The sequence below is a fragment of the Heterodontus francisci genome, chromosome 2 (genome assembly GCF_036365525.1).
Source record: "Heterodontus francisci isolate sHetFra1 chromosome 2, sHetFra1.hap1, whole genome shotgun sequence".
NCBI classification, from domain to species: Eukaryota; Metazoa; Chordata; class Chondrichthyes; order Heterodontiformes; family Heterodontidae; genus Heterodontus; species Heterodontus francisci.
Window position 1 is genome coordinate 223,620,955 of NC_090372.1, and position 27,873 is coordinate 223,648,827.

General features: G+C 55.1%; 1 protein-coding gene across 1 annotated transcript in view; it reads right to left on the reverse strand.

Annotated features, from left to right (window-relative positions):
• LOC137381269 (IQ motif and ankyrin repeat domain-containing protein 1-like) overlaps positions 1 to 27,873 on the reverse strand; it is a 312,943-nt gene that overhangs the window by 73,035 nt on the left and 212,035 nt on the right. Inside the window, exons 7-8 of the mRNA XM_068053609.1 lie at positions 5,356 to 5,547; positions 3,892 to 4,017 (exon numbers count right to left, since the gene is read on the reverse strand). Of these exons, the coding sequence (XP_067909710.1) occupies positions 3,892 to 4,017; positions 5,356 to 5,547 (318 nt within the window). The remainder of the gene's footprint in view (positions 1 to 3,891; positions 4,018 to 5,355; positions 5,548 to 27,873) is intronic.

Below are 27,873 nucleotides of genomic sequence, written 5' to 3' on the forward strand. Positions count from 1 at the left end.
CATCTGCCATTTCTCTGCCCAACTCTCCAATCTATTTATATTCTGCTGTATTCTCTGACAGTCCCCTTCACTATCTGCTGCTCCACCAATCTCAGTGTCGTCTGCAAACTTGCTAATCAGACCACCTATACTTTCCTCCAAATCATTTATGTATATCACAAACAACAGTGGTCCCAGCGCGGATCCCTGTGGAACACCACTGGTCACACGTCTCCATTTTGAGAAACTCCCTTCCACTGCTACTCTCTGTCTCCTGTTGCCCAGCCAGTTCTTTATCCATCTAGCTAGTACACCCTGGACCCCATGCGACTTCACTTTCTCCATCAGCTTACCATGGGGAACCTTATCAAACGCCTTACTGAAGTCCATGTATATGACATCTGCAGCCCTTCCCTCATCAATCAACTTTGTCACTTCCTCAAAGAATTCTATTAAGTTGGTAAGACATGACCTTCCCTGCACAAAACCATGTTGCCTATCACTGATAAGCCCATTTTCTTCCAGATGGGAATTGATCCTATCCCTCAGTATCTTCTCCAGCAGCTTCCCTACCACTGACGTCAGGCTCACCGGTCCATAATTACCTGGATTTTCCATGCTACCCTTCTTAAACAAGGGGACAACATTAGCAATTCTCCAGTCCTCCGGGACCTCACCCGTGTTTCAGGATGCTGCAAAGATATTTGTTAAGGCCCCAGCTATTTCCTCTCTCGCTTCCCTCAGTAACCTGGGATAGATCCCATCCGGATTGGTTGCAACGGGACATTGACAGGATGCAGAGCTGGGCTGAGAAGTGGCAGATGGAGTTCAACCTGGAAAAGTGTGAACTTATTCATTTTGGAAGGTCGAATTTGAATGCGGAATACAGGCTTAAAGACAGGATTCTTGGTAGTGTGGAGGAACAGAGGGATCTTGGGATTCATGTCCATAGATCGCTCAAAGTTGCCACCCAAGTTGATAGGGTTGTTAAGAAGGCGTCTGGAGTGTTGGCTTTCATTAACAGGGGAATTGAGTTTAAGAGCCGCGAGGTTATGCTGCAGCTCTATAAGGCCCTGATTCGACCACACTTGGAATATTGTGTTCAGTTCTGGTCGCCTCATTATAGGAAGGATGTGGAAGCTTTAGAGAGGGTGCAGAGCAGATTTACCAGGATGCTGCCTGGACTGGAGGGCATATCTTATGAAGAAAGGTTGAGGGAGCTAGGGCCTTTCTCATTGGAGCAAAGAAGGATGAGAGGTGACTTGATAGAGGGGTACAAGATGATGAGAGGCATAGATAGAGTGGATAGTCAGAGACTTTTTCCCAGGGTGTAAAGGGCTATCACCAGGGGGCATAATTTTAAGACCAATTCTTGTGGCACCCCATTAGTTAAGGCTTTCCAACCTGAAAAAGACCTATTGATCCTGACTCTCTGCCTTCTGTGTGTTAGCCAATCTATAATCCATGCTAATACATTATCCCCAATACCCTGAGCTTTTATTTTGTGCAATAACCTTTTATGTGGCACCTTATCGAACACCTTCTGAAAATCCAAATACACTACATCTACCGGTTCCCCTTTATCCATTCTACTTGTTATATCTTCAAAGAAGTCTAACAACTTTGTCAAACATGATTTCCCTTACATAAAACCATGTTGACTCTGTTTGATTGCATTATGCTTTTCTAAATTTTTTTATTTATTTAGAGATACAGCACTAAAACAGGCCCTTCGGCCCACCTAGTCTGTACCGACCAACAACCAGCCATTTATACTAACCCGACAGTAATCCCATATTCCCTATCACCTCCCTACACTAGGGGCAATTTACAACGGCCAATTTACCTATCACCTGCAAGTCTTTGGATGTGGGAGGAAACCGGAGCACCCGGTGAAAACCCACGCAGACACAGGGAGAACTTACAAACTCCACACAGGCAGTACCCAGAACTGAACCCGGGTCGCTGGAACTGTGAGGCTGTGGTGCTAACCACTGCACCACTGTGCCACCAATGTCCTGCTATTTCTTTCTTAATAGTGGACTCTAAAATTTTCCCATAGCTTCCTGCTTTCTGTCTCACTTCTTTCTTGAATAGGGGCATCACATTAGCGGTTTTCCAATCCGTTGGTACCCTACCGGAATCCAGTGAGTTTTGGTATATTGTGACCAATGTCTCCACTATCTCTGCAGCCACTTCTTTTAAAACCCTTGGATGCAGGCCATCAGGTCCTGGCGCCTTGTCTGTCTTTAGTCCCATCAGTTTGTCCAGCACCTTTTCCCTTGTGTTAGAGATTGTTACAAGTTCCTCCCTTCCATTTACACCTTGTTCATCTATTATTGTTGGGATGTTTATAGTGTCCTCCACCGTGAAGACCGATGCAAAATATTGGTTTAAATTATCTGCCATTTCCCTGTTCCCTGTTATTAATTCCCCAGTCTCATCATCTAAGGGCCCCACACTTACTTTAGCTACTCTCTTCCTTTTTATATACCCGTAGAAGCTCCGACTGTTTTTATATTTCTTGCCAATTTACTTTCATAATCAATTTTCTCCCTCTTTATTAGTTTTTTAGCCATCCACTGGTGGTTTCTAAAAAATTCCCAATCCTCTGGCCTACCATTAGCTTTTGCCGATTTCTACACCTTTGTTTTTGATTTGATACTCTCCTTAACTTCCTTTGTTATCACAGGTGGTTCATCATTCTCATCGAGTCCTTCCTTCTGACCGAAATAAATGTTTGCTGAGTGTTATGAAATATCTGCTTAAAAGTCTGCCACTGCTCATCCACTGACTCCCCCTGTAGTCTATTTTCCCAGCCCGCTTTAGACAACTCTTTCTCCATACCTCTGTAATTGCCCTTGTTTAAGTTGAAGACACTGGTTTGAGACCCGAGTTGCTCGCCCTCAAACTGAATTTGAAATTCTACCATGTTATGATCGCTTCCCCCTAGAGGATCCTTAACTACGAGATCTCTTATTAATCCGAGCTCATTACACATTACTAATCTAAAATAGCCTGTTCCTGTATAGGTTCTGCAACGTATTGTTCTAAGAAACAATCCCTGAAGCACTCTCCAAATTCATCTTCTGTGTTACCCTTGCCAATTTGATTTGTCCAGTCTATATGCAGATTAAAATCACCCATGATAATTGCAGCACCCTTCTTACACGCCTCCATTATTTCCTGATTAATATTTTGTTCTACACAGAGGCAACTCCTCGGGAGCCTATAGACCACTCCCACCATGATTTCTTTCCCTTGCTATTCCTATTTTCCACCCAAACTGATTCTACATCACAATCTATTACACCTATATCATTACTCACAACTGCACTGATCCCTTCCTTTATTAACAAAGCTACCCCACCTCCTTCTCCTTTCTGCCTATTCTTCCGGAACGTCGAATATCCTTGAACATTGAGTTGCCAGTCTTGGTCATCCTGTAACCACGTCTCTGTAATAGCTATCAAATAATATTCATTTATTTCTATTTGTGCCGTCAGCTCATCTATCTTGTTACAAATGCTACATGCATTCAGATAAAGAACCTTAAGCTTTGACGTTTTGCCATTACTCTGGTCCTAATTTCTGCTGTACTCTTATGCTTGTATTCTCTATCTCTTCCTGTCACACTCCCCCTGCCAAGGTGTGCTGGGGCTTCTCCCCGTCCAGGTGCTGTGTTTTTATTGCCTGATATTTTCGACTTTCCACTCCTCTTTTCAAGGAATGGGAGTTATGACTTCACCTTCCCAAAGCCTCCTTCCTCCAGATATTCAGAGGAGGCTTTACGTCCCATTGGACTGGCTAGAATCTGGTTTGAGTCTTACTCAATGTGCCACACCCTGACATTTTTTTAACCAGCACTGTGTTACAGATGCTAATAATCTCAGCGTGATTTTGCACAGTTACCTCCTCAGGCGTGATGCCATCTTCTGCATAAATGCGAGGGTCCCCTCCGTACTGTAACAGCATTTCAAGCGCTGCCAGGTGCCCCCCAAAGGCTGCTCTGTACAGTGGGGTTCTTCCATAAGCACCCTGACAGGCAGAAAGCAGAATAAGGGAATCAGTCATCGACGAAACTGCAAACTCTAACACCTACACTGATATGTCCAGAGACACTCTCTCAGTACTGCCCCTCCGACAGTGCGGCACTCCCTCAGTACTGCCCCTCCGACAGTGCGGCACACCCTCAGTACTGCCCCTCCGACAGTGCGGCACTCCCTCAGTACTGCCCCTCCGACAGTGCGGCACTCCCTCAGTACTGCCTCTCCGACAGTGCGGCACTCCCTCAGCACTGCCTCTCCGACAGTGTGGCACTCCCTCAGTACTGACCCTCCGATAGTGCAGCACTCCCTCAGTACTGACCCACCGACAGTGCAGCACTCCCTCAGTACTGACCCACCAACAGTGCAGCACTCCTTCAGTACCGACCCACCGACAGTGCAGCACTCCCTCGGTACTGACCCTCCAACGGCGCAGAACTCCCTCAGTACTGACCCACCGACAGTGCAGCACTCCCTCGGTACGGCCCCTCCAACAGCGCAGCACTCCCTCAGTATTCAAAGGCAAAATATCCACTAATAGGCCCCAACTGCTGAGTGTATTTGCCACAAGAGACACCAAGAGAGAGAGAGAGAAACGTGGAGACAAACCGAGTGACACAGGACACATGGAGACACACAAACGCACACGGGGACACAGAGATACACATGACACACAGAGACACAGAAGAGCACATGGGAACACACAGGGACACACACAGAGACGCATAGGCACATACAGGGACCCAAGGAGAGATGCACTGAGACACATAGAGACACCCAGAGGGTGGTTGGAATCTGGAACGCACTGCCTGAAGGGGTGGTAGAGGCAGGAACCCTCACAACATTGAAGAAGTATTTAGATGAGCATTTGAAATGCCACAGTATACAATGCTATGGGCCAAGTGCTGGAAAATGGGATTTGAATAGATAGATACTTGATGGCCGGCACAGACACGATGGGCCAAAGGGCCTGTTTCTGTGCTTCATAACTCTGTGACTCTATGGGGTCACATGGAGAGACAGGGGGACACACAGAAGAGACACAGGCACATATAAAGAGATGCAGGGGGACACACGGGACACACGCAGAGACAGACAGGGAAGCACACAGGCACATACGGGACACATAGAGAGACGCACGGGGACACACGGGCATATAAGGAGGCACATGGGGACAGACGGGATACAACAGGCTGCTGTTTAAGTGATGAGACAGCAGACACCTGTTTCTTCCTCTGTTGAAATTGATACTTGCTCCATTAACTTACATTGCAGGGTGAGCGGTGGAAGGTCATGACACAAGTTTTCTACTTTACTAACAGTCCGATACCTTTGAGTTTGGATTAGCTCCTTTCTCAATCAAGAACTTAATGGCCTCGGGATGCCCCCCACCAGAGGCCTCTGACAGAGGAGTATTGCCGTGTGCATCAGTGCACTCAGTCAGTGTTAACTGGTGGCGCTGTCGTATCACTTTCCCCATTTCATCATTTCCCACTCCATTTTTAGAGTCCAACTCGGAAACCTGTGGGCGAAATAGAAAGGAAGAATGTTGGAGAGACAGACCAGGATACACAGCCAGCCTGTCCACTGATCCTCATCCTCCACACTCCACCTCCAGCCTGTCCACTGATCCTCATCCTCCACACTCCACCTCCAACCAACCTGTCCACTGAACCTCATCCTCCACACTCCACCTCCAGCCTGTCCACTGATCCTCATCCTCCACACTCCACCTCCAGCCTGTCCACTGATCCTCATCCTCCACACTCCACCTCCAGCCTGTCCACTGATCCTCATCCTCCACACTCCACCTCCAGCCTGTCCACTGATCCTCATCCTCCACACTCCACCTCCAGCCTGTCCACTGATCCTCATCCTCCACACTCCACCTCCAGCCTGTCCACTGATCCTCATCCTCCACACTCCACCTCCAGCCTGTCCACTGATCCTCATCCTCCACACTCCACCTCCAGCCTGTCCACTGATCCTCATCCTCCACACTCCACCTCCAGCCTGTCCACTGATCATCATCCTCCACACTCCACCTCCTGTCTGTCCACTGATCCTCATCCTCCACACTCCACCTCCAGCCTGTCCACTGATCATCATCCTCCACACTCCACCTCCAGCATGTCCACTGATCCTCATCCTCCACACTCCACCTCCTGTCTGTCCACTGATCCTCATCCTCCACACTCCACCTCCAGCCTGTCCACTGATCCTCAGCCTCCACACTCCACCTCCTGTCTGTCCACTGATCCTCATCCTCCACCCTCCACCTCCAACCTGCCTGTCCACTGATCCTCATCCTCCACACTCCACCTCCAGCCTGTCCACTGATCCTCATCCTCCACACTCCACCTCCAGCCTGTCCACTGATCCTCATCCTCCACACTCCACCTCCAGCCTGTCCACTGATCCTCATCCTCCACACTCCACCTCCTGTCTGTCCACTGATCCTCATCCTCCACACTCCACCTCCAGCCTGTCCACTGATCCTCAAACTCCACACTCCACCTCCAGCCTGTCCACTGATCCTCATGCTCCACACTCCACCTCCAGCCTGTCTTCTGATCCTCATCCTCCACACTCCACCTCCAGCCTGTCTGTCCACTGATCCTCATCCTCCACACTTCACCTCCAGCCTGTCTGTCCACTGATCCTCATCCTCCACACTCCAACTCCAGCCTGTCCACTGATCCTCATCCTCCACACTCCACCTCCAACCTGCCTGTCCACTGATCCTCATCCTCCACACTCCACCTCCAGCCTGTCCACTGATCCTCATCCTCCACACTCCACCTCCAGCCTGTCTTCTGATCCTCATCCTCCACACTCCACCTCCAGCCTGTCTTCTGATCCTCATCCTCCACAATCCACCTCCAGCCTGTCTTCTGATCCCCATCCTCCACACTCCACCTTCAGCCTGTCCACTGATCCTCATCCTCCACACTCCACCTCCAGCCTGTCTGTCCACTGATCCTCATCCTCCACACTTCACCTCCAGCCTGTCTGTCCACTGATCCTCATCCTCCACACTCCAACTCCAGCCTGTCCACTGATCCTCATCCTCCACACTCCACCTCCAGCCTGTCTGTCCACTGATCCTCATCCTCCACACTTCACCTCCAGCCTGTCTGTCCACTGATCCTCATCCTCCACACTCCAACTCCAGCCTGTCCACTGATCCTCATCCTCCACACTCCACCTCCAGCCTGTCTGTCCACTGATCCTCATCCTCCACACTCCACCTCCAGCCTGTCCACTGATCCTCATCCTCCACACTCCACCTCCAGCCTGTCTTCTGATCCTCATCCTCCACACTCCACCTCCAGCCTGTCCACTGATCCTCATCACACTTCACCTCCAGCCTGTTCACTGAACCTCATCCTCCACACTCCACCTCCAGCCTGTCTTCTGATCCCCATCCTCCACACGCCACCTCCAGCCTGTCCACTGATCCTCATCACACTCCACCTCCAGCCTGTCCACTGATCCTCATCACACTTCACCTCCAGCCTGTCCATTGATCCTCATCCTCCACACTCCACCTCCAGCCTGTCCACTGATCCTCATCACACTTCACCTCCAGCCTGTCCACTGATCCTCATCCTCCACACTCCACCTCCAGCCTGTCTTCTGATCCTCATCCTCCACACTCCACCTCCAGCCTGTCTTCTGATCCTCATCCTTCACACTCCACCTCCAGCCTGTCCACTGATCCTCATCCTCCACACTCCACCTCCAACCTGCCTGTCCACTGATCCTCAACCTCCACACTCCACCTCCAGCCTGTCCACTGATACTCATCCTCCACACTCCACCTCCAGCCTGCCCACTGATCCTCAACCTCCACACTCCACCTCCAGCCTGTCTTCTGATCCTCATCCTCCACACTCCACCTCCAGCCTGTCTGTCCACTGATCCTCATCCTCCACACTCCAACTCCAGCCTGTCCACTGATCCTCATCCTCCACACTCCACCTCCAGCCTGTCTTCTGATCCTCATCCTCCACACTCCACATCCAGCCTGTCCACTGACCCTCATCCTCCACACTCCACCTCCAGTCTGCCTGTCCACTGATCCTCATCCTCCACACTCCACCTCCAGTCTGCCTGTCCACTGATCCTCATCCTCCACACTCCACCTCCAGCCTGTCTTCTGATCCTCATCCTCCACACTCCACCTCCAGCCTGTCTTCTGATCCTCATCCTCCACACTCCACCTCCAGTCTGTCTGTCCACTGATCCTCATCCTCCACACTCCACCTCCAGTCTGCCTGTCCACTGATCCTCATCCTCCACACTCCACCTCCAGCCTGTCTTCTGATCCTCATCCTCCACACTCCACCTCCAGTCTGTCTGTCCACTGATCCTCATCCTCCACACTCCACCTCCAGTCTGTCTGTCCACTGATCCTCATCCTCCACACTCCACCTCCAGCCTGTCCACTGATCCTCATCCTCCACACTCCACCTCCAGCCTGTCTTCTGATCCTCATCCTCCACACTCCACCTCCAGTCTGTCTGTCCAATGATCCTCATCCTCCACACTCCACCTCCAGCCTGTCCACTGATCCTCATCCTCCACACTCCACCTCCAGCCTGTTCACTGATCCTCATCCTCCACACTTCACCTCCAGCCTGTCTTCTGATCCTCATCCTCCACACTCCACCTCCAGTCTGCCTGTCCACTGATCCTCATCCTCCACACTCCACCTCCAGTCTGCCTGTCCACTGATCCTCATCCTCCACACTCCACCTCCAGCCTGTCTTCTGATCCTCATCCTCCACACTCCACCTCCAGTCTGCCTGTTCACTGATCCTCATCCTCCACACTCCACCTCCAGCCTATCTTCTGATCCTCATCCTCCACACTCCACCTCCAGTCTGCCTGTTCACTGATCCTCATCCTCCACACTCCACCTCCAGTCTGCCTGTTCACTGATCCTCATCCTCCACACTCCACCTCCAGCCTGTCCACTGATCCTCATCCTCCACACTCCACCTCTAGCCTGTCTGTCCACTGATCCTCATCCTCCACACTCCACCTCCAGTCTGTCTGTCCACTGATCCTCATCCTCCACACTCCACCTCCAGCCTGTCCACTGATCCTCATCCTCCACACTCCACCTCCAGCCTGTCTTCTGATCCTCATCCTCCACACTCCACCTCCAGCCTGTCTTCTGATCCTCATCCTCCACACTCCACCTCCAGTCTGCCTGTTCACTGATCTTCATCCTCCACACTCCACCTCCAGCCTGTCTTCTGATCCTCATCCTCCACACTCCACCTCCAGTCTGTCTGTCCACTGATCCTCATCCTCCACACTCCACCTCCAGCCTGTCCACTGATCCTCATCCTCCACACTCCACCTCCAGCCTGTCTTCTGATCCTCATCCTCCACACTCCACCTCCAGTCTGCCTGTCCACTGATCCTCATCCTCCACACTCCACCTCCAGCCTGTCCACTGATCCTCATCCTCCACACTCCACCTCCAGCCTGTCCACTGATCATCATCCTCCACACTCCACCTCCTGTCTGTCCACTGATCCTCATCCTCCACACTCCACCTCCAGCCTGTCCACTGATCATCATCCTCCACACTCCACCTCCAGCATGTCCACTGATCCTCATCCTCCACACTCCACCTCCTGTCTGTCCACTGATCCTCATCCTCCACACTCCACCTCCAGCCTGTCCACTGATCCTCAGCCTCCACACTCCACCTCCTGTCTGTCCACTGATCCTCATCCTCCACCCTCCACCTCCAACCTGCCTGTCCACTGATCCTCATCCTCCACACTCCACCTCCAGCCTGTCCACTGATCCTCATCCTCCACACTCCACCTCCAGCCTGTCCACTGATCCTCATCCTCCACACTCCACCTCCAGCCTGTCCACTGATCCTCATCCTCCACACTCCACCTCCAGCCTGTCCACTGATCCTCATCCTCCACACTCCACCTCCTGTCTGTCCACTGATCCTCATCCTCCACACTCCACCTCCAGCCTGTCCACTGATCCTCAAACTCCACACTCCACCTCCAGCCTGTCCACTGATCCTCATGCTCCACACTCCACCTCCAGCCTGTCCACTGATCCTCATCCTCCACACTCCACCTCCAGCCTGTCCACTGATCCTCATCCTCCACACTCCACCTCCAGCCTGTCCACTGATCCTCATCCTCCACACTCCACCTCCAGCCTGTCTTCTGATCCTCATCCTCCACACTCCACCTCCAGCCTGTCTGTCCACTGATCCTCATCCTCCACACTTCACCTCCAGCCTGTCTGTCCACTGATCCTCATCCTCCACACTCCAACTCCAGCCTGTCCACTGATCCTCATCCTCCACACTCCACCTCCAACCTGCCTGTCCACTGATCCTCATCCTCCACACTCCACCTCCAGCCTGTCCACTGATCCTCATCCTCCACACTCCACCTCCAGCCTGTCTTCTGATCCTCATCCTCCACACTCCACCTCCAGCCTGTCTTCTGATCCTCATCCTCCACAATCCACCTCCAGCCTGTCTTCTGATCCCCATCCTCCACACTCCACCTTCAGCCTGTCCACTGATCCTCATCCTCCACACTCCACCTCCAGCCTGTCTGTCCACTGATCCTCATCCTCCACACTTCACCTCCAGCCTGTCTGTCCACTGATCCTCATCCTCCACACTCCAACTCCAGCCTGTCCACTGATCCTCATCCTCCACACTCCACCTCCAGCCTGTCTGTCCACTGATCCTCATCCTCCACACTTCACCTCCAGCCTGTCTGTCCACTGATCCTCATCCTCCACACTCCAACTCCAGCCTGTCCACTGATCCTCATCCTCCACACTCCACCTCCAGCCTGTCTGTCCACTGATCCTCATCCTCCACACTCCACCTCCAGCCTGTCCACTGATCCTCATCCTCCACACTCCACCTCCAGCCTGTCTTCTGATCCTCATCCTCCACACTCCACCTCCAGCCTGTCCACTGATCCTCATCACACTTCACCTCCAGCCTGTTCACTGAACCTCATCCTCCACACTCCACCTCCAGCCTGTCTTCTGATCCCCATCCTCCACACGCCACCTCCAGCCTGTCCACTGATCCTCATCACACTTCACCTCCAGCCTGTCCACTGATCCTCATCCTCCACACTCCACCTCCAGCCTGTCCACTGATCCTCATCACACTTCACCTCCAGCCTGTCCATTGATCCTCATCCTCCACACTCCACCTCCAGCCTGTCCACTGATCCTCATCACACTTCACCTCCAGCCTGTCCACTGATCCTCATCCTCCACACTCCACCTCCAGCCTGTCTTCTGATCCTCATCCTCCACACTCCACCTCCAGCCTGTCTTCTGATCCTCATCCTTCACACTCCACCTCCAGCCTGTCCACTGATCCTCATCCTCCACACTCCACCTCCAACCTGCCTGTCCACTGATCCTCAACCTCCACACTCCACCTCCAGCCTGTCCACTGATACTCATCCTCCACACTCCACCTCCAGCCTGCCCACTGATCCTCAACCTCCACACTCCACCTCCAGCCTGTCTTCTGATCCTCATCCTCCACACTCCACCTCCAGCCTGCCCACTGATCCTCAACCTCCACACTCCACCTCCAGCCTGTCCACTGATCCTCAACCTCCACACTCCACCTCCAGCCTGTCTTCTGATCCTCATCCTCCACACTCCACCTCCAGCCTGTCCACTGATCCTCATCCTCCACACTTCACCTCCAGCCTGTCTGTCCACTGATCCTCATCCTCCACACTCCAACTCCAGCCTGTCCACTGATCCTCATCCTCCACACTCCACCTCCAGCCTGTCTTCTGATCCTCATCCTCCACACTCCACATCCAGCCTGTCCACTGACCCTCATCCTCCACACTCCACCTCCAGTCTGCCTGTCCACTGATCCTCATCCTCCACACTCCACCTCCAGTCTGCCTGTCCACTGATCCTCATCCTCCACACTCCACCTCCAGCCTGTCTTCTGATCCTCATCCTCCACACTCCACCTCCAGCCTGTCTTCTGATCCTCATCCTCCACACTCCACCTCCAGTCTGTCTGTCCACTGATCCTCATCCTCCACACTCCACCTCCAGCCTGTCTTCTGATCCTCATCCTCCACACTCCACCTCCAGTCTGTCTGTCCACTGATCCTCATCCTCCACACTCCACCTCCAGTCTGTCTGTCCACTGATCCTCATCCTCCACACTCCACCTCCAGCCTGTCCACTGATCCTCATACTCCACACTCCACCTCCAGCCTGTCTTCTGATCCTCATCCTCCACACTCCACCTCCAGTCTGTCTGTCCAATGATCCTCATCCTCCACACTCCACCTCCAGCCTGTCCACTGATCCTCATCCTCCACACTCCACCTCCAGCCTGTTCACTGATCCTCATCCTCCACACTTCACCTCCAGCCTGTCTTCTGATCCTCATCCTCCACACTCCACCTCCAGTCTGCCTGTCCACTGATCCTCATCCTCCACACTCCACCTCCAGTCTGCCTGTCCACTGATCCTCATCCTCCACACTCCACCTCCAGCCTGTCTTCTGATCCTCATCCTCCACACTCCACCTCCAGTCTGCCTGTTCACTGATCCTCATCCTCCACACTCCACCTCCAGCCTATCTTCTGATCCTCATCCTCCACACTCCACCTCCAGTCTGCCTGTTCACTGATCCTCATCCTCCACACTCCACCTCCAGTCTGCCTGTTCACTGATCCTCATCCTCCACACTCCACCTCCAGCCTGTCCACTGATCCTCATCCTCCACACTCCACCTCTAGCCTGTCTGTCCACTGATCCTCATCCTCCACACTCCACCTCCAGTCTGTCTGTCCACTGATCCTCATCCTCCACACTCCACCTCCAGCCTGTCCACTGATCCTCATCCTCCACACTCCACCTCCAGCCTGTCTTCTGATCCTCATCCTCCACACTCCACCTCCAGCCTGTCTTCTGATCCTCATCCTCCACACTCCACCTCCAGTCTGCCTGTTCACTGATCTTCATCCTCCACACTCCACCTCCAGCCTGTCTTCTGATCCTCATCCTCCACACTCCACCTCCAGTCTGTCTGTCCACTGATCCTCATCCTCCACACTCCACCTCCAGCCTGTCCACTGATCCTCATCCTCCACACTCCACCTCCAGCCTGTCTTCTGATCCTCATCCTCCACACTCCACCTCCAGTCTGCCTGTCCACTGATCCTCATCCTCCACACTCCACCTCCAGCCTGTCCACTGATCATCATCCTCCACACTCCACCTCCAGCCTGTCTTCTGATCCTCATCCTCCACACTCCACCTCCAGTCTGTCTGTCCACTGATCCTCATCCTCCACACTCCACCTCCAGCCTGTCCACTGATCATCATCCTCCACACTCCACCTCCAGCCTGTCTTCTGATCCTCATCCTCCACACTCCACCTCCAGCCTGTCCACTGATCCTCACCCTCCACACTCCACCTCTAGCCTGTCTGTCCACTGATCCTCATGCTCCACACTCCACCTCCAGTCTGCCTGTTCACTGATCCTCATCCTCCACACTCCACCTCCAGTCTGCCTGTTCACTGATCCTCATCCTCCACACTCCACCTCCAGCCTGTCCACTGATCCTCATCCTCCACACTCCACCTCCAGCCTGTCTTCTGATCCTCATCCTCCACACTCCACCTCCAGCCTGTCCACTGATCCTCATCCCCCACACTCCTCCTCCAGCCTGTCTTCTGATCCTCATCCTCCACACTCCACCTCCAGCCTGTCCACTGATCCTCATCCTCCACACTCCACCTCCAGTCTGCCTGTCCACTGATCCTCATCCTCCACACTCCACCTCCAGCCTGTCCACTGATCCTCATCCTCCACACTCCACCTCCAGCCTGTCCACTGATCATCATCCTCCACACTCCACCTCCAGCCTGTCCACTGATCCTCATCCTCCACACTCCACCTCCAGCCTGTCCACTGATCCTCATCCTCCACACTCCACCTCCAGCCTGTCCACTGATCCTCATCCTCCACACTCCACCTCCAGCCTGTCCACTGATCCTCATCCTCCACACTCCACCTCCAGCCTGTCCACTGATCATCATCCTCCACACTCCACGTCCAGTCTGTCTGTCCACTGATCATCATCCTCCACACTCCACCTCCAGTCTGTCTGTCCACTGATCCTCATACTCCACACTCCACCTCCAGCCTGTCCACTGATCCTCATCCTCCACACTCCACCTCCAGTCTGTCTGTCCACTGATCCTCATCCTCCACACTCCACCTCCAGTCTGTCTGTCCACTGATCCTCATCCTCCACACTCCACCTCCAGCCTGTCCACTGATCCTCATCCTCCACACTCCACCTCCAGCCTGTCTTCTGATCCTCATCCTCCACACTCCACCTCCAGTCTGTCTGTCCAATGATCCTCATCCTCCACACTCCACCTCCAGCCTGTCCACTGATCCTCATCCTCCACACTCCACCTCCAGCCTGTTCACTGATCCTCATCCTCCACACTTCACCTCCAGCCTGTCTTCTGATCCTCATCCTCCACACTCCACCTCCAGTCTGCCTGTCCACTGATCCTCATCCTCCACACTCCACCTCCAGTCTGCCTGTCCACTGATCCTCATCCTCCACACTCCACCTCCAGCCTGTCTTCTGATCCTCATCCTCCACACTCCACCTCCAGTCTGCCTGTTCACTGATCCTCATCCTCCACACTCCACCTCCAGCCTATCTTCTGATCCTCATCCTCCACACTCCACCTCCAGTCTGCCTGTTCACTGATCCTCATCCTCCACACTCCACCTCCAGTCTGCCTGTTCACTGATCCTCATCCTCCACACTCCACCTCCAGCCTGTCCACTGATCCTCATCCTCCACACTCCACCTCTAGCCTGTCTGTCCACTGATCCTCATCCTCCACACTCCACCTCCAGTCTGTCTGTCCACTGATCCTCATCCTCCACACTCCACCTCCAGCCTGTCCACTGATCCTCATCCTCCACACTCCACCTCCAGCCTGTCTTCTGATCCTCATCCTCCACACTCCACCTCCAGCCTGTCTTCTGATCCTCATCCTCCACACTCCACCTCCAGTCTGCCTGTTCACTGATCTTCATCCTCCACACTCCACCTCCAGCCTGTCTTCTGATCCTCATCCTCCACACTCCACCTCCAGTCTGTCTGTCCACTGATCCTCATCCTCCACACTCCACCTCCAGCCTGTCCACTGATCCTCATCCTCCACACTCCACCTCCAGCCTGTCTTCTGATCCTCATCCTCCACACTCCACCTCCAGTCTGCCTGTCCACTGATCCTCATCCTCCACACTCCACCTCCAGCCTGTCCACTGATCATCATCCTCCACACTCCACCTCCAGCCTGTCTTCTGATCCTCATCCTCCACACTCCACCTCCAGTCTGTCTGTCCACTGATCCTCATCCTCCACACTCCACCTCCAGCCTGTCCACTGATCATCATCCTCCACACTCCACCTCCAGCCTGTCTTCTGATCCTCATCCTCCACACTCCACCTCCAGCCTGTCCACTGATCCTCACCCTCCACACTCCACCTCTAGCCTGTCTGTCCACTGATCCTCATGCTCCACACTCCACCTCCAGTCTGCCTGTTCACTGATCCTCATCCTCCACACTCCACCTCCAGTCTGCCTGTTCACTGATCCTCATCCTCCACACTCCACCTCCAGCCTGTCCACTGATCCTCATCCTCCACACTCCACCTCCAGCCTGTCTTCTGATCCTCATCCTCCACACTCCACCTCCAGCCTGTCCACTGATCCTCATCCCCCACACTCCTCCTCCAGCCTGTCTTCTGATCCTCATCCTCCACACTCCACCTCCAGCCTGTCCACTGATCCTCATCCTCCACACTCCACCTCCAGTCTGCCTGTCCACTGATCCTCATCCTCCACACTCCACCTCCAGCCTGTCCACTGATCCTCATCCTCCACACTCCACCTCCAGCCTGTCCACTGATCATCATCCTCCACACTCCACCTCCAGCCTGTCCACTGATCCTCATCCTCCACACTCCACCTCCAGCCTGTCCACTGATCCTCATCCTCCACACTCCACCTCCAGCCTGTCCACTGATCCTCATCCTCCACACTCCACCTCCAGCCTGTCCACTGATCCTCATCCTCCACACTCCACCTCCAGCCTGTCCACTGATCCTCATCCTCCACACTCCACCTCCAGCCTGTCCACTGATCATCATCCTCCACACTCCACCTCCAGTCTCTCTGTCCACTGATCCTCATACTCCACACTCCACCTCCAGCCTGTCCACTGATCCTCATCCTCCACACTCCACCTCCAGCCTGTCCACTGATCATCATCCTCCACACTCCACGTCCAGTCTGTCTGTCCACTGATCATCATCCTCCACACTCCACCTCCAGTCTGTCTGTCCACTGATCCTCATCCTCCACACTCCACCTCCAGCCTGTCCACTGATCATCATCCTCCACACTCCACCTCCAGCCTGGCCACTGATCCTCATCCTCCACACTCCACCTCCACCCTGTCCACTGATCCTCATCCTCCACACTCCACCTCCAGCCTGTCCACTGATCATCATCCTCCACACTCCACCTCCAGCCTGTCCACTGATCCTCATCCTCCACACTCCACCTCCAGCCTGTCCACTGATCCTCATGCTCCACACTCCACCTCCAGCCTGTCCACTGATCCTCATGCTCCAAACTCCACCTCCAGCCTGTCCACTGATCCTCATGCTCCACACTCCACCTCCAGCCTGTCCACTGATCCTCATCCTCCACACTCCACCTCCAGCCTGTCCACTGATCATCATCCTCCACACTCCACCTCCAGCCTGTCCACTGATCCTCATCCTCCACACTCCACCTCCAGCCTGTCTTCTGATCCTCATCCTCCACACTCCACCTCCAGCCTGTCCACTGACCCTCATCCTCCACACTCCACCTCCAGCCTGTCCACTGATCCTCATCCTCCACACTCCACCTCCAGCCTGTCCACTGACCCTCATCCTCCACACTCCACCTCCAGCCTGTCCACTGATCCTCATCCTCCACACTTCACCTCCAACCTGTCTGTCCACTGATCATCATCCTCCACACTCCACCTCCAGCCTGTCTTCTGATCCTCATCCTCCACACTCCACCTCCAGCCTGTCCACTGATCCTCATCCTCCACACTCCACCTCCAGCCTGTCTGTCCACTGATCCTCATCCTCCACACTCCACCTCCAGCCTGTCTTCTGATCCTCATCCTCCACACTCCACCTCCAGCCTGTCCACTGATCCTCATCCTCCACACTCCACCTCCAGCCTGTCCACTGATCCTCATCCTCCACACTCCACCTCCAGCCTGTCCACTGATCCTCATCCTCCACACTCCACCTCCAGCCTGTCTTCTGATCCTCATCCTCCACACTCCACATCCAGCCTGTCCACTGATCCTCATCCTCCACACTCCACCTCTAGCCTGTCTTCTGATCCTCATCCTCCACACTCCACCTCCAGCCTATCTTCTGATCCTCATCCTCCACACTCCACATCCAGCCTGTCCACTGATCCTCATCCTCCACACTCCACCTCCAGCCTGTCTTCTGATCCTCATCCTCCACACTCCACATCCAGCCTGTCCACTGATCCTCATCCTCCACACTCCACCTCTAGCCTGTCCACTGATCCTCATCCTCCACACTCCACATCCAGCCTGTCCACTGATCCTCATCCTCCACACTCCACCTCCAGCCTGTCTTCTGATCCTCATCCTCCACACTCCACATCCAGTCTGCCTGTCCACTGATCCTCATCCTCCACACTCCACCTCCAGTCTGTCTGTCCACTGATCCTCATCCTCCACACTCCACCTCCAGCCTGTCCACTGATCCTCATCCTCCACACTCCACCTCCAGCCTGTCCACTGATCCTCATCCTCCACACTCCACCTCCAGCCTGTCTTCTGATCATCATCCTCCACACTCCACCTCCAGCCTGTCCACTGATCCTCATCCTCCACACTCCACCTCCAGTCTGTCTGTCCACTGATCCTCATCCTCCACACTCCACCTCCAGCCTGTCCACTGATCCTCATCCTCCACACTCCACCTCCAGCCTGTCCACTGATCCTCATCCTCCACACTCCACCTCCAGCCTGTCTTCTGATCATCATCCTCCACACTCCACCTCCAGCCTGTCCACTGATCCTCATCCTCCACACTCCACGTCCAGTCTGTCTGTCCACTGATCCTCATCCTCCACACTCCACCTCCAGCCTGTCCACTGATCCTCATCCTCCACACTCCACCTCCAGCCTGTCCACTGATCATCATCCTCCACACTCCACCTCCAGCCTGTCCACTGATCCTCATCCTCCACACTCCACCTCCAGTCTGCCTGTCCACTGATCCTCATCCTCCACACTCCACCTCCAGCCTGTCTTCTGATCCTCATCCTCCACACTCCACCTCCAGCCTGTCCACTGATCCTCATCCTCCACACTCCACCTCCAGCCTGTCCACTGATCCTCATCCTCCACACTCCACCTCCAGCCTGTCTTCTGATCCTCATCCTCCACACTCCACCTCCAGCCTGTCTTCTGATCCCCATCCTCCACACTCCACCTCCAGCCTGTCCACTGATCCTCATCACACTTCACCTCCAGCCTGTCCACTGATCCTCATCCTCCACACTCCACCTCCAGCCTGTCTTCTGATCCCCATCCTCCACACTCCACCTCCAGCCTGTCCACTGATCCTCATCACACTTCACCTTCAGCCTGTCCACTGATCCCCATCCTCCACACTCCACCTCCAGCCTGTCCACTGATCCTCATCACACTTCACCTCCAGTCTGTCCACTGATCCTCATCCTCCACACTCCACCTCCAGTCTGTCCACTGATCCTCATCCTCCACACTCCACCTCCAGTCTGTCCACTGATCCTCATCCTCCACACTCCACCTCCAGCCTGTCCACTGATCCTCATCACACTTCACCTCCAGCCTGTCCACTGATCCTCATCCTCCACACTCCACCTCCAGCCTGTCTTCTGATCCCCATCCTCCACACTCCACCTCCAGCCTGTCCACTGATCCTCATCCTCAACATTCCACCTCCAGCCTGCCTGTCCATTGATCCTCATCCTCCACACTCCACCTCCAGCCTGCCTGTCCATTGATCCTCATCCTCCACACTCCACCTCCAGCCTGTCCACTGATCCTCATCCTCCACACTCCACCTCCAACCTGCCTGTCCACTGATCCTCAACCTCCACACTCCACCTCCAGCCTGTCCACTGATACTCATCCTCCACACTCCACCTCCAGCCTGCCCACTGATCCTCAACCTCCACACTCCACCTCCAGCCTGTCTTCTGATCCTCATCCTCCACACTCCACCTCCAGCCTGCCCACTGATCCTCAACCTCCACACTCCACCTCCAGCCTGTCCACTGATCCTCAACCTCCACACTCCACCTCCAGCCTGTCTTCTGATCCTCATCCTCCACACTCCACCTCCAGCCTGTCCACTGATCCTCATCCTCCACACTCCACCTCCAGCCTGTCTTCTGATCCTCATCCTCCACACTCCACCTCCAGCCTGTCCACTGATCCTCATCCTCCACACTTCACCTCCAGCCTGTCTGTCCACTGATCCTCATCCTCCACACTCCAACTCCAGCCTGTCCACTGATCCTCATCCTCCACACTCCACCTCCAGCCTGTCTTCTGATCCTCATCCTCCACACTCCACATCCAGCCTGTCCACTGACCCTCATCCTCCACACTCCACCTCCAGTCTGCCTGTCCACTGATCCTCATCCTCCACACTCCACCTCCAGCCTGTCTTCTGATCCTCATCCTCCACACTCCACATCCAGCCTGTCCACTGACCCTCATCCTCCACACTCCACATCCAGCCTGTCCACTGATCCTCATCCTCCACACTCCACCTCCAGTCTGCCTGTCCACTGATCCTCATCCTCCACACTCCACCTCCAGTCTGCCTGTCCACTGATCCTCATCCTCCACACTCCACCTCCAGTCTGCCTGTCCACTGATCCTCATCCTCCACACTCCACCTCCAGCCTGTCTTCTGATCCTCATCCTCCACACTCCACCTCCAGCCTGTCTTCTGATCCTCATCCTCCACACTCCACCTCCAGTCTGTCTGTCCACTGATCCTCATCCTCCACACTCCACCTCCAGTCTGCCTGTCCACTGATCCTCATCCTCCACACTCCACCTCCAGCCTGTCTTCTGATCCTCATCCTCCACACTCCACCTCCAGTCTGTCTGTCCACTGATCCTCATCCTCCACATTCCACCTCCAGTCTGTCTGTCCACTGATCCTCATCCTCCACACTCCACCTCCAGCCTGTCCACTGATCCTCATCCTCCACACTCCACCTCCAGCCTGTCCACTGATCCTCATCCTCCACACTCCACCTCCAGTCTGTCTGTCCACTGATCCTCATCCTCCACACTCCACCTCCAGCCTGTCTTCTGATCCTCATCCTCCACACTCCACCTCCAGTCTGTCTGTCCACTGATCCTCATCCTCCACACTCCACCTCCAGCCTGTCCACTGATCCTCATCCTCCACACTCCACCTCCAGCCTGTTCACTGATCCTCATCCTCCACACTTCACCTCCAGCCTGTCTTCTGATCCTCATCCTCCACACTCCACCTCCAGTCTGCCTGTCCACTGATCCTCATCCTCCACACTCCACCTCCAGTCTGCCTGTCCACTGATCCTCATCCTCCACACTCCACCTCCAGCCTGTCTTCTGATCCTCATCCTCCACACTCCACCTCCAGTCTGCCTGTTCACTGATCCTCATCCTCCACACTCCACCTCCAGCCTGTCTTCTGATCCTCATCCTCCACACTCCACCTCCAGTCTGCCTGTTCACTGATCCTCATCCTCCACACTCCACCTCCAGTCTGTCCACTGATCCTCATCCTCCACACTCCACCTCCAGCCTGTTCACTGATCCTCATCCTCCACACTTCACCTCCAGCCTGTCTTCTGATCCTCATCCTCCACACTCCACCTCCAGTCTGCCTGTCCACTGATCCTCATCCTCCACACTCCACCTCCAGTCTGCCTGTCCACTGATCCTCATCCTCCACACTCCACCTCCAGCCTGTCTTCTGATCCTCATCCTCCACACTCCACCTCCAGTCTGCCTGTTCACTGATCCTCATCCTCCACACTCCACCTCCAGCCTGTCTTCTGATCCTCATCCTCCACACTCCACCTCCAGTCTGCCTGTTCACTGATCCTCATCCTCCACACTCCACCTCCAGCCTGTCCACTGATCCTCATCCTCCACACTCCACCTCTAGCCTGTCTGTCCACTGATCCTCATCCTCCACACTCCACCTCCAGTCTGTCTGTCCACTGATCCTCATCCTCCACACTCCACCTCCAGCCTGTCCACTGATCCTCATCCTCCACACTCCACCTCCAGCCTGTCTTCTGATCCTCATCCTCCACACTCCACCTCCAGTCTGTCTGTCCACTGATCCTCATCCTCCACACTCCACCTCCAGCCTGTCCACTGATCCTCATCCTCCACACTCCACCTCCAGCCTGTCTTCTGATCCTCATCCTCCACACTCCACCTCCAGTCTGCCTGTCCACTGATCCTCATCCTCCACACTCCACCTCCAGCCTGTCCACTGATCATCATCCTCCACACTCCACCTCCAGCCTGTCTTCTGATCCTCATCCTCCACACTCCACCTCCAGTCTGTCTGTCCACTGATCCTCATCCTCCACACTCCACCTCCAGCCTGTCCACTGATCATCATCCTCCACACTCCACCTCCAGCCTGTCTTCTGATCCTCATCCTCCACACTCCACCTCCAGCCTGTCCACTGATCCTCACCCTCCACACTCCACCTCTAGCCTGTCTGTCCACTGATCCTCATGCTCCACACTCCACCTCCAGTCTGCCTGTTCACTGATCCTCATCCTCCACACTCCACCTCCAGTCTGCCTGTTCACTGATCCTCATCCTCCACACTCCACCTCCAGCCTGTCCACTGATCCTCATCCTCCACACTCCACCTCCAGCCTGTCTTCTGATCCTCATCCTCCACACTCCACCTCCAGCCTGTCCACTGATCCTCATCCCCCACAGTCCACCTCCAGCCTGTCTTCTGATCCTCATCCTCCACACTCCACCTCCAGCCTGTCCACTGATCCTCATCCCCCACACTCCACCTCCAGCCTGTCTTCTGATCCTCATCCTCCACACTCCACCTCCAGCCTGTCCACTGATCCTCATCCTCCACACTCCACCTCCAGTCTGCCTGTCCACTGATCCTCATCCTCCACACTCCACCTCCAGCCTGTCCACTGATCCTCATCCTCCACACTCCACCTCCAGCCTGTCTTCTGATCCTCATCCTCCACACTCCACCTCCAGCCTGTCCACTGATCCTCATCCTCCACACTCCACCTCCAGTCTGTCTGTCCACTGATCCTCATCCTCCACACTCCACCTCCAGTCTGCCTGTCCACTGATCCTCATCCTCCACACTCCACCTCCAGCCTGTCCACTGATCCTCATCCTCCACACTCCACCTCCAGCCTGTCCACTGATCCTCATCCTCCACACTCCACCTCCACCCTGTCCACTGATCCTCATCCTCCACACTCCACCTCCAGCCTGTCCACTGATCATCATCCTCCACACTCCACCTCCAGCCTGTCCACTGATCCTCATCCTCCACACTCCACCTCCACCCTGTCCACTGATCCTCATCCTCCACACTCCACCTCCACCCTGTCCACTGATCCTCATCCTCCACACTCCACCTCCAGCCTGTCCACTGATCATCATCCTCCACACTCCAAATCCAGCCTGTCCACTGATCATCATCCTCCACACTCCACCTCCAGCCTGTCCACTGATCCTCATCCTCCACACTCCACCTCCAGCCTGTCCACTGATCCTCATGCTCCACACTCCACCTCCAGCCTGTCCACTGATCCTCATGCTCCACACTCCACCTCCAGCCTGTCCACTGATCCTCATCCTCCACACTCCACCTCCAGCCTGTCCACTGATCCTCATGCTCCACACTCCACCTCCAGCCTGTCCACTGATCCTCATGCTCCACACTCCACCTCCAGCCTGTCCACTGATCCTCATCCTCCACACTCCACCTCCAGCCTGTCCACTGATCCTCATCCTCCACACTTCACCTCCAACCTGTCTGTCCACTGATCATCATCCTCCACACTCCACCTCCAGCCTGTCTTCTGATCCTCATCCTCCACACTCCACCTCCAGCCTGTCCACTGATCCTCATCCTCCACACTCCACCTCCAGCCTGTCTGTCCACTGATCCTCATCCTCCACACTCCACCTCCAGCCTGTCTTCTGATCCTCATCCTCCACACTCCACCTCCAGTCTGCCTGTCCACTGATCATCATCCTCCACACTCCACCTCCAGCCTGTCTTCTGATCCTCATCCTCCACACTCCACCTTCAGCCTGTCCACTGATCCTCATCCTCCACACTCCACCTCCAGCCTGTCCACTGATCCTCATCCTCCACACTCCACCTCCAGCCTGTCCACTGATCCTCATCCTCCACACTCCACCTCCAGCCTGTCTTCTGATCCTCATCCTCCACACTCCACATCCAGCCTGTCCACTGATCCTCATCCTCCACACTCCACCTCTAGCCTGTCCACTGATCCTCATCCTCCACACTCCACATCCAGCCTGTCCACTGATCCTCATCCTCCACACTCCACCTCCAGCCTGTCTTCTGATCCTCATCCTCCACACTCCACCTCTAGCCTGTCCACTGATCCTCATCCTCCACACTCCACATCCAGCCTGTCCACTGATCCTCATCCTCCACACTCCACCTCTAGCCTGTCCACTGATCCTCATCCTCCACACTCCACATCCAGCCTGTCTTCTGATCCTCATCCTCCACACTCCACATCCAGTCTGCCTGTCCACTGATCCTCATCCTCCACACTCCACCTCCAGCCTGTCTTCTGATCCTCATCCTCCACACTCCACCTCCAGTCTGTCTGTCCACTGATCCTCATCCTCCACACTCCACCTCCAGCCTGTCCACTGATCCTCATCCTCCACACTCCACCTCCAGCCTGTCCACTGATCCTCATCCTCCACACTCCACCTCCAGCCTGTCTTCTGATCATCATCCTCCACACTCCACCTCCAGCCTGTCCACTGATCCTCATCCTCCACACTCCACCTCCAGCCTGTCCACTGATCCTCATCCTCCACAATCCACCTCCAGCCTGTCCACTGATCCTCATCCTCCACACTCCACCTCCAGCCTGTCCACTGATCCTCATCCTCCACACTCCACCTCCAGCCTGTCCACTGATCCTCATCCTCCACACTCCACCTCCAGCCTGTCTTCTGATCATCATCCTCCACACTCCACCTCCAGCCTGTCCACTGATCCTCATCCTCCACACTCCACCTCCAGCCTGTCCACTGATCCTCATCCTCCACACTCCACCTCCAGCCTGTCCACTGATCCTCATCCTCCACACTCCACGTCCAGTCTGTCTGTCCACTGATCCTCATCCTCCACACTCCACCTCCAGCCTGTCCACTGATCCTCATCCTCCACACTCCACCTCCAGCCTGTCCACTGATCATCATCCTCCACACTCCACCTCCAGCCTGTCCACTGATCCTCATCCTCCACACTCCACCTCCAGTCTGCCGGTCCACTGATCCTCATCCTCCACACTCCACCTCCAGCCTGTCTTCTGATCCTCATCCTCCACACTCCACCTCCAGCCTGTCCACTGATCCTCATCCTCCACACTCCACCTCCAGCCTGTCCACTGATCCTCATCCTCCACACTCCACCTCCAGCCTGTCTTCTGATCCTCATCCTCCACACTCCACCTCCAGCCTGTCCACTGACCCTCATCCTCCACACTCCACCTCCAGCCTGTCTTCTGATCCTCATCCTCCACACTCCACCTCCAGCCTGTCCACTGATCCTCATCCTCCACACTCCACCTCCAGCCTGTCCACTGATCCTCATCCTCCACACTCCACCTCCACCCTGTCCACTGATCCTCATCCTCCACACTCCACCTCCAGCCTGTCCACTGATCATCATCCTCCACACTCCACCTCCAGCCTGTCCACTGATCATCATCCTCCACACTCCACCTCCAGCCTGTCCACTGATCCTCATGCTCCACACTCCACCTCCAGCCTGTCCACTGATCCTCATGCTCCACACTCCACCTCCAGCCTGTCCACTGATCCTCATGCTCCACACTCCACCTCCAGCCTGTCCACTGATCCTCATCCTCCACACTCCACCTCCAGCCTGTCCACTGATCATCATCCTCCACACTCCACCTCCAGCCTGTCCACTGATCCTCATCCTCCACACTCCACCTCCAGCCTGTCTTCTGATCCTCATCCTCCACACTCTACCTCCAGCCTGTCCACTGACCCTCATCCTCCACACTCCACCTCCAGCCTGTCCACTGATCCTCATCCTCCACACTCCACCTCCAGCCTGTCCACTGACCCTCATCCTCCACACTCCACCTCCAGCCTGTCCACTGATCCTCATCCTCCACACTCCACCTCCAGCCTGTCCACTGATCCTCATCCTCCACACTTCACCTCCAACCTGTCTGTCCACTGATCATCATCCTCCACACTCCACCTCCAGCCTGTCTTCTGATCCTCATCCTCCACACTCCACCTCCAGCCTGTCCACTGATCCTCATCCTCCACACTCCACCTCCAGCCTGTCTGTCCACTGATCCTCATCCTCCACACTCCACCTCCAGCCTGTCCACTGATCCTCATCCTCCACACTCCACCTCCAGTCTGCCTGTCCACTGATCATCATCCTCCACACTCCACCTCCAGCCTGTCTTCTGATCCTCATCCTCCACACTCCACCTCCAGCCTGTCCACTGATCCTCATCCTCCACACTCCACCTCCAGCCTGTCCACTGATCCTCATCCTCCACACTCCACCTCCAGCCTGTCCACTGATCCTCATCCTCCACACTCCACCTCCAGCCTGTCTTCTGATCCTCATCCTCCACACTCCACATCCAGCCTGTCCACTGATCCTCATCCTCCACACTCCACCTCTAGCCTGTCCACTGATCCTCATCCTCCACACTCCACATCCAGCCTGTCCACTGATCCTCATCCTCCACACTCCACCTCCAGCCTGTCTTCTGATCCTCATCCTCCACACTCCACCTCTAGCCTGTCCACTGATCCTCATCCTCCACACTCCACATCCAGCCTGTCCACTGATCCTCATCCTCCACACTCCACCTCCAGCCTGTCTTCTGATCCTCATCCTCCACACTCCACATCCAGCCTGTCCACTGATCCTCATCCTCCACACTCCACCTCCAGCCTGTCTTCTGATCCTCATCCTCCACACTCCACATCCAGCCTGTCCACTGATCCTCATCCTCCACACTCCACCTCTAGCCTGTCCACTGATCCTCATCCTCCACACTCCACATCCAGCCTGTCCACTGATCCTCATCCTCCACACTCCACCTCCAGCCTGTCTTCTGATCCTCATCCTCCACACTCCACATCCAGTCTGCCTGTCCACTGATCCTCATCCTCCACACTCCACCTCCAGTCTGTCTGTCCACTGATCCTCATCCTCCACACTCCACCTCCAGCCTGTCCACTGATCCTCATCCTCCACACTCCACCTCCAGCCTGTCCACTGATCCTCATCCTCCACACTCCACCTCCAGCCTGTCTTCTGATCATCATCCTCCACACTCCACCTCCAGCCTGTCCACTGATCCTCATCCTCCACACTCCACCTCCAGCCTGTCCACTGATCCTCATCCTCCACACTCCACGTCCAGTCTGTCTGTCCACTGATCCTCATCCTCCACACTCCACCTCCAGCCTGTCCACTGATCCTCATCCTCCACACTCCACCTCCAGCCTGTCCACTGATCATCATCCTCCACACTCCACCTCCAGCCTGTCCACTGATCCTCATCCTCCACACTCCACCTCCTGTCTGCCTGTCCACTGATCCTCATCCTCCACACTCCACCTCCAGCCTGTCTTCTGATCCTCATCCTCCACACTCCACCTCCAGCCTGTCCACTGATCCTCATCCTCCACACTCCACCTCCAGCCTGTCCACTGATCCTCATCCTCCACACTCCACCTCCAGCCTGTCTTCTGATCCTCATCCTCCACACTCCACCTCCAGCCTGTCCACTGACCCTCATCCTCCACACTCCACCTCCAGCCTGTCTTCTGATCCTCATCCTCCACACTCCACCTCCAGCCTGTCCACTGACCCTCATCCTCCACACTCCACCTCCAGCCTGTCTTCTGATCCTCATCCTCCACACTCCACCTCTAGCCTGTCTGTCCACTGATCCTCATCCTCCACACTCCACCTCCAGTCTGCCTGTCCACTGATCCTCATCCTCCACACTCCACCTCCAGCCTGTCTTCTGATCCTCATCCTCCACACTCCACCTCCAGCCTGTCCACTGATCCTCATCCTCCACACTCCACCTCCAGTCTGCCTGTCCACTGATCCTCATCCTCCACACTCCACCTCCAGCCTGTCCACTGATCCTCATCCTCCACACTCCACCTCCAGCCTGTCTTCTGATCCTCATCCTCCACACTCCACCTCCAGTCTGCCTGTCCACTGATCATCATCCTCCACACTCCACCTCCAGCCTGTCTTCTGATCCTCATCCTCCACACTCCACCTCCAGCCTGTCCACTGATCCTCATCCTCCAC